Genomic DNA, 7,518 nt, shown 5'->3' on the forward strand with positions numbered 1-7,518 from the left:
AAAAAAAAAAAAAAAAAAAAAAAAAAGGAAGAAATGGTGCCTGATATCACAATCTACAGATGCCCACTAGGTTTAGGATTGTAAATATTGGAGGACTTTTTTTTGGAAACAGGGTCTTACTATGTAACCTGGTTAGCCTATAGCTATCGATATATACCAAACTAGCCTTGAATTAAAGGTGTGTGTCACCATTCAACTGCAGGGGTGACATTTGAATGAAGTGGTGAAGGTGAGGAAGCCAAATGAATGCCTTGTTGTTTTGCTTGTTTGTTTGTGCTGCATTTCATCTAATCACAAGCTGCATAGTTTACTTTCCTTGAAACAGAGTCTCACTGGGTAACCTTGCCTGCCTTGGAGTTTGCTATGTAGCCCAGGCCTGTCTCTGCCTCCCAAGTACCAGAATTAAAGGTGTGTTCCACCACGCCCTGCCAAGCACTTGTAGCTTCCTAGTTGCAATACATACACATTTCTTTGACCACTGCCCAAGACAGCTTCATTATAGATAATGGACAGCCAACTTATTCCATGACTCTTTTGCTTACCGAGGAGCTCTCAAGAGGTTTTATATTCTAAATTTATACAAATATATACATATAGTTTACATATATGTAAATATATGATATTTCTATGTGTGCATATATATGTGTAAGTATACACAGCTAAGACAAAAAGATTTACAATCTGTACTCCATACTCTGTGACATACGCTCTCCTAGTCTCTATATCCTATTTACTTAATATTGCCCATGAACCTCCAAATTAACTCTGTAACCTACTAAGAGATTCTAACCTCTTACTGGAAACTCATTAATAGTTAAGCATCTCTAAAAACAGATTTAGGATTAAGGTAAAAAATAATGGAGTTATACCATCACTATTTCCCATTATATTCTGGAATCATCCATTTGTCCATGTACAGTAATTATTTGTCATGTTTAAGAAATTAACAGTTAAGTATTCAACAGATTAATTCTGTAATTCCACTCTAAAAAAATGTGAACTGTAGGGCTGATGAGGTGGCTCAGTGGGTAAAGACATTCTCTACCAAGCCTGAAGACTCAAGTTCAATCCCTGGGATCCATGTGGCAGGAGAGAACCAACTCCCCAAAGCTGTCTTGACCTACACACACAGTGCCATGCACACCTGCAGAGAAGCAAACACATATACACATACACAATAATGTCTTCTTTTTAAATGGGAAAAATAGTGACTGATTTAGTTTTGAGATCATAAACCAAAACGCAGTAATAACCATATCTGTAATACTGAGATTATTACGATTTAATCATTGTTTAATGCTTAATATATAGATTTATAAGTGAAATAAAATGAACAATGTGCTTTAAATTTTAAAATGTTTATGTATGGGTGTTTCACCTACATGTATGTGTGTGTACCACATATGTGCCTGGTACTTGTGGAGGCCAAAAGAAAGCAATAGATCCCCTGGAACTGGAGTTACAGGTGGATGTGAAATGCCATGTAGGTGCTGGGAATTGAACCTAGGACCTCTGGAAGAGTACTCAGCACATTGACCACTGAGCCATCTGTACACCCCATGTGTGAATTCTGTAAATTCACTAAGAAAACAAATCAGAGCCGGGCAGTGGTGGTGCACGCCTTTAATCCCAGCACTTGGGAGGCAGAGGCAGCTGGATTTCTAAGTTCAAGGCCAGCCTGGTCTTCTACAGCACAGGCTGAGTCCTGTAGTGAGTTCCAGGACAGCCAGGGCTACAGAGAAACTCTGTCTGGGGGTGGGGGGTGGGCGGGAAGAATAGAAAAGAGAAAGAGTTCCATGCCTTCCTGCCACCAAGATCCCTGCCATGATGATTATGGACTCACCCTCTGAAACTGTAAGGAAACACCCAATTAAATGCTTTCCCTTAAAGTTGCCTTGGTTAGGCCGGCAGGGTGGCACACGTCTTTAATCCCAGCACTTGGGAGGCAGAGGCAGGCGGATTTCTGAGTTCGAGGCCAGCCAGGTCTACAGAGTGAGTTCCAGGACAGCCAGGGCTACACAGAGAAACTCTGTCTCAAAAAACCAAAACCAAAACAAAAAACAACAAAAAAGCCCAAATCAGATACAACTTATAAATGTGCCTTATAGTTATAAGAATTTTCAAACTCCCCTTAGGAGTTGTAGGGTTCAGCTTGGTGGAGGCCCTGCCTTGAACTCACTAACAGATATATACAGGACTGGTTGGAAGAGCATAGTCTGCTACAGAGCCACCTGAAAGCCAACCCGTGGTGCCTAGGGAGAAGGGGAAAGAAGGAGGAGGGGGAGGGAGGGGAAGGTTAGAGGGAGAAAGGAAGAGTGATGGAAGGTGAAGAAGAGTGACAGAAGGGTAGGGGAGAAATCCCCCTTAGCATTATTTTCTGTAAGGCCGAATAAAAGGTAATCTGTGGTGGAAATGTTCTTTAGCATAGGGGAAGATTTAGGGGTGGCCCCTCTGCTGAATGGTGGGAATGTTCTTTGGCATAGGGGAAGACTTAGGGGTGGCCCCCCTGCTGAAAGGCAGGGAAGGGGCACCTCTGATAATCTCCCTGCAGCTGAGGACATAACTGCTCCATGAATCCAAGATGTTTTGGAAGTAATTCTAGGCTACTGAGAGCTGTGTGTACAAGGATCAAAGAAACAGACCTCATGCACCTGGGCATGGGGGAAAAATATTTACTGTAAGATAATGAAGAAGTGGGTATGCTTTGCCATGAGAAAGTGCTAAGAGATTGTGCTACATGATTGTTGTTAAATTCTATTTTTAGTCTTACTGTGTTTTACTATAAAAGATTTCTCGCAATAAAGTTTATTGCCATTGCCAGCAGAGCGGTGGTCCGTCCTCTCGTTCTCATTCAGTCGCCCTCTCTACTTCAGCCTCACCCTTGTCGGCTGGTTCGGACAGTAATCAAGGGCTGGAGAGATGGCTTAGCGGTTAAGAGTATTAACTGCTCTTCCAAAGGTCCTGAGTTCAAATCTCGGCAACCACAAGGTGGTTCACAACCATCTGTAATGAGATCTGTTGACCTCTTCTGGTGTGTCTGAAGACAGGTACCGTGTACTTACATACATAAAATAAATAAATCTTTAAAAAAAAAAAAGAGGTAACGAAGTTTGGGATTTATAACCCAAACGTGTCTTCTTTTTTTCTCTAAAGCAAAAGTAATTTTAAATTGGCCATCTTGGTGTGCCTAAAGGTGGTACTGAAAACAGGAAAGCAGCTCCTTGGAAAAATTCAGGGCTTACGCGGCCATGAGCAACCACGTGGTGCCGAGCAGAGCTGGGTTCTATGAATTAGGGAAAGGAACAGAACTAGGAAGAGGTAAACCGCCCTTATCTACGCCTCAGCCCGCACCAACACTTTTGTTAAAAACACAATTTAAGAGGAAGATGCAGGCAGCAAGGAGACGCCATTTCTGCTGCGTCGGTGGCAGGGTCCCAGGCGGAAGGCGAGGACCCGGAATATCTGGGCAGCGGGAAACCTGACAGGTTCATCAGGAAGCCTCTCGTCCCCTCACCGAATTCTGCCGCCCGGCACACGGGGGACAAAAGCACCAAAGACGGAGAAGGGTGGTCTCAAGGCCGCTCTGCGGCCTGCCAGATACCGGCGCCATTCACTCCAAACACTGCACCGGCTCGCGCAGGCGCAGAGACTGGGATGGACAGGCCCGCTCGCGCCCGCGGCCGTCCAACCCGCCCGACGGACGATACCACACCCGCGAACCCCTACGAAGGCCTGGAAATGGTTCCGTCCCCAGCTTCTGATTGGTCAAACCGGAGAAGGCGTGGTCTCCGCAGTCTGGTTCCGCGCGCCAGAGCGCGCTAGCCGCATTGCGAGCTGGGCTCGGAGCAGGCGCCATGGTGAGGAGTGGTTGTGGGTTAATTGCGTCGTGAAGGCCTCGGTGTGCGTCTGGGTTTGCATTCGGGTTCGGGCTCGGAGTTTGGGCCAGGGCCTCCTGTAGCAGCGGCCCAGCGGACTGGGAAATTTGACTGATGGCCGCGCGCTGGTTCCCTTTTCAGGTTCTACTGCACGTGCTGTTCGAGCATGCGGTCGGCTACGCGCTGTTATCGCTGAAGGAAGTAGAGGAGATCAGCCTGCTGTTGCCGCAGGTGGGTGGAATCGGTGGGCTCGTGGTGCTGCAATGCAGCCCCTAAGGCCGCCAAACCCCAGCATGCACCGCGTGTTCCCACGTGGCCGACCACACCGGGCGGGGGGGGCGCTAGAATGAGGGGACTCCTTAATTCGAATCTATATAATTAGGAGCGATTGGAGATAAACATCTCATACCTCCATTTCTTGAGAATTATAGAAAAGTCGGGATGTGGATCCGAGGCACCAATTGCTACTACAGCTGGTGTTCCTGCTGTACTGCGCTATAGAAGCCATATTCAAAGAAAGCCCATTCATCCTTCTCCCTACAGGTGGAGGAGTGTGTGCTTAACCTTGGCAAATTCCACAATGTCGTTCGTCTGGTGGCCTTTTGTCCCTTTTCATCATCCCAGGTTGCCTTGGAAAATGCCAATGCTGTGTCAGAAGGTGAGAGGGCCCCTCCCGAACATGTGATTCTGGATGGTTGATGGTGTTCTTAGATGATTTTCTTCTCAGATTGATACATTCTAGGGATTATTTGAGACCCACAAGCTGGCAGTTTAAAACACTTAAATGCTTCACAATTGTGCTCCTGGGCCTGTGGTTGAGCCGGGCTTTGCAATGATGACTTGAGAATCTGTCAATCCCCTGAGTGATCGCTGACGACTCCATGAATTCTGAGCAATGCCTGTGGGGATGGGTGTTATTGTATGGTCCGACTGGAGATGGAGTCCTCTTACAGCTAAAGCATTCTTCAGTGTATTAGAGCTGTGTTCTTTGTCCCAAGGTGTTGTTCATGAGGACCTCCGCCTGCTCCTGGAGACATACCTGCCATCTAAAAAGAAGAAGGTACTTCTCGGGGTTGGAGACCCCAAGATTGGTGCTGCGATACAGGAAGAGTTGGGGTACAACTGCCAAACTGGTGGTGTGATAGCTGAGATCCTTCGAGGTAAGTAAGAGTCCTGTTTCGTGTATTATGTCCACCACGTGGATGCAGTGCCCACAGAAGCCAGGAGAGGGAGAGTGGCTATGTGGGTTCTGGAAGGTCTGTACTTAACACTCCTGCCTTCTTTTTAGGAGTTCGTCTGCATTTCCATAATCTAGTGAAGGGCCTGACAGATCTCTCTGCTTGTAAGGCCCAGCTAGGGCTGGGGCACAGCTATTCTCGTGCCAAAGTTAAGTTTAATGTGAACCGGGTGGACAACATGATCATTCAGTCCATAAGCCTCCTGGACCAACTGGATAAAGATATCAATACCTTCTCGATGCGTGTCAGGTGAGATAGGTTACCAAACACTGATTTCTTTGGCCTCCATTTTAGCTATTGCAAACTTAAAAGTCAAGCAGGGCTGATAATTCATGTGGGTAGAATCTTGGACCAAAGCCAGACCTCCTTGTGCTTACCACAGGCTGTGTTCCTACACTGACTGTATAGAAAGAGGAGGCAGAGTAAACCTACCCTATATACACCTCAGCCTAGGCCACTGTGCCTGGCCTGAATTGTGAATAGGGAGACATGGATTTGAGGGAGCCTGGGACCTGAAATCAGGTTTGACAGCTGGATCAGGAAATGATTGTTCCTCTGCAGGGAGTGGTATGGGTACCATTTTCCAGAGCTGGTGAAGATCATCAATGACAATGCTACATACTGTCGCCTGGCTCAGTTCATTGGCAACCGCAGGGAGCTGAATGAAGAAAAGTTAGAGAAACTGGAAGAAATTACAATGGATGGGGCCAAAGCTAAGGCCATTTTGGATGCCTCTCGGTCCTCCATGGGTCAGTGCGGAGCGCGGCAGCCTATATAAGGTATGAGACTCCTTGAGTATCTGATCCCCCTGTTCACACTAGGTGTTTCCTAGGCATGGACATATCCGCTATCGACTTGATAAACATCGAGAGCTTCTCCAGTCGTGTGGTGTCTTTGTCAGAGTATCGCCAGAGCCTACACACTTACCTTCGCTCCAAGATGAGCCAAGTAGCCCCCAGCCTGTCAGCCTTAATTGGGGAAGCGGTGCGTCATGGGGAAAAGTGGGGGAGTAAAACTTCGCATTCTGTACCGCTATACTTGTGGCTAGCGTGTCGTCATTAGTTTTTGCATGGTGGAGAGAAGTGGGGATAAGCCTGGGATGTCGAGTTCCCACTTATTCACCTGACTTCCTTGGATCTTTCTCCAGGTAGGTGCACGCCTCATTGCTCATGCTGGCAGCCTCACCAACTTGGCCAAGTATCCAGCGTCCACAGTACAGATCCTTGGGGCCGAAAAGGCCCTGTTCAGGTACCAGTGAGGGCGCCTGCCCATGTCAGGTGCTGCTTCTGGTGTCCACTGTTTGATTTGGGGATTACAATGATGGCTGACCAGGGCGACCTGACCTATACAGGCCTCTGCTATGGGGGTGATGGCCAGTCCTGGTGTCTGAGTGATTCCCAGGGCCCAGCAAAAAGGGACCAAGTTTCCAGGTCAGCAAATTGGATGCCTTCCCTCCCTCTCTGCCTCTGGGAGCTAGGTTGGCACGTGTTAAGGTAGAAAGTTCAGCCAAGCCTGGTGGGAAATTGTTGGAAGAGGGGAACTTAGCCATTTGGGTCAAGTCTTCTGACTAAACTCGTGACTGAATGTTCTCACAGAGCCCTGAAGACACGGGGTAACACACCAAAATATGGACTCATTTTTCATTCCACCTTCATTGGCCGAGCAGCTGCGAAGAACAAAGGCCGGATCTCCCGATACCTAGCAAACAAATGCAGTATTGCCTCAAGAATCGATTGCTTCTCTGGTATGGATGGGGAAGTCAGCATTTGAGTGAAGAGGTTACGGGGGGGGGGGGGCAACATACTTTAGCAGCTTCTACAATGATGGTAATATTTTTCGTCAACAGAGTTCACCTAGTGAGTGTTGACACTTTGGGTCTGAGAGAAGCTGAGGGGAGAGGGACTGGGGAGTAGTTTGTCATTTCAAGGGTTGTAATTGGCTTTGTTTACATGTGCACACACATCTAGAGGTCCCCACAAGTGTATTTGGGGAAAAACTCCGAGAACAAGTTGAGGAGCGGCTGTCTTTCTATGAGACTGGAGAGATTCCACGGAAGAACCTGGATGTCATGAAGGAAGCCGTGGTTCAGGTCAGTGTGTGCTTTGTTGTGGTAGCTGAGTGCTACAAAGACTGTTGGAGATGATGAACTGACTTGGCCTGACCTTCAGAAATGGAGGCAATAAAACTGATTTAATGAGCCTGATTCCAGCAAGACATGAAGTGTTGTGGCAAGTCAGGGGCCTTCTGGGTTTTCAGCACCTTGCTTTTTGCCAGGCAGAGGAAGCGGCTGCTGAAATCACCAGAAAGCTGGAAAAACAGGAGAAGAAACGCTTGAAGAAAGAAAAGAAGCGACTGGCTGCACTGGCCCTTGCATCTTCAGAAAACAGTAGTACTCCAGAAGAGTG

At 47.4% G+C, this 7,518-nt stretch overlaps 1 protein-coding gene and 5 non-coding genes across 6 annotated transcripts in view; all 6 read left to right on the forward strand.

Moving 5' to 3' along the window:
• The first annotated feature begins 3,728 nt into the window (after positions 1-3,728).
• Positions 3,729-7,518, forward strand: part of Nop56 (NOP56 ribonucleoprotein) — a 5,034-nt gene continuing 1,244 nt past the window's right edge. Inside the window, exons 1-11 of the mRNA XM_031373259.1 lie at positions 3,729-3,857; positions 4,017-4,106; positions 4,419-4,533; positions 4,874-5,035; positions 5,164-5,362; positions 5,675-5,862; positions 5,946-6,097; positions 6,261-6,361; positions 6,709-6,857; positions 7,081-7,202; positions 7,388-7,515. Coding sequence (XP_031229119.1) covers positions 3,855-3,857; positions 4,017-4,106; positions 4,419-4,533; positions 4,874-5,035; positions 5,164-5,362; positions 5,675-5,862; positions 5,946-6,097; positions 6,261-6,361; positions 6,709-6,857; positions 7,081-7,202; positions 7,388-7,515 — 1,409 coding nt within the window. The 5' untranslated portion in view covers positions 3,729-3,854. The remainder of the gene's footprint in view (positions 3,858-4,016; positions 4,107-4,418; positions 4,534-4,873; positions 5,036-5,163; positions 5,363-5,674; positions 5,863-5,945; positions 6,098-6,260; positions 6,362-6,708; positions 6,858-7,080; positions 7,203-7,387; positions 7,516-7,518) is intronic.
• LOC116092811 lies at positions 4,703-4,771 on the forward strand. The gene has a single exon (XR_004119507.1). It is a non-coding gene; the product is annotated as a small nucleolar RNA SNORD110 (small nucleolar RNA).
• Positions 5,474-5,606, forward strand: LOC116092733. Its single transcript, XR_004119453.1, has one exon. It is a non-coding gene; the product is annotated as a small nucleolar RNA SNORA51 (small nucleolar RNA).
• On the forward strand, positions 6,424-6,509 carry LOC116092806. Its single transcript, XR_004119502.1, has one exon. It is a non-coding gene; the product is annotated as a small nucleolar RNA SNORD86 (small nucleolar RNA).
• On the forward strand, positions 6,929-6,998 carry LOC116092714. Its single transcript, XR_004119437.1, has one exon. It is a non-coding gene; the product is annotated as a small nucleolar RNA SNORD56 (small nucleolar RNA).
• On the forward strand, positions 7,248-7,319 carry LOC116092713. Its single transcript, XR_004119436.1, has one exon. It is a non-coding gene; the product is annotated as a small nucleolar RNA SNORD57 (small nucleolar RNA).

The sequence above is a fragment of the Mastomys coucha genome, unplaced genomic scaffold, assembly GCF_008632895.1.
Source record: "Mastomys coucha isolate ucsf_1 unplaced genomic scaffold, UCSF_Mcou_1 pScaffold15, whole genome shotgun sequence".
Taxonomy (NCBI): Eukaryota; Metazoa; Chordata; class Mammalia; order Rodentia; family Muridae; genus Mastomys; species Mastomys coucha.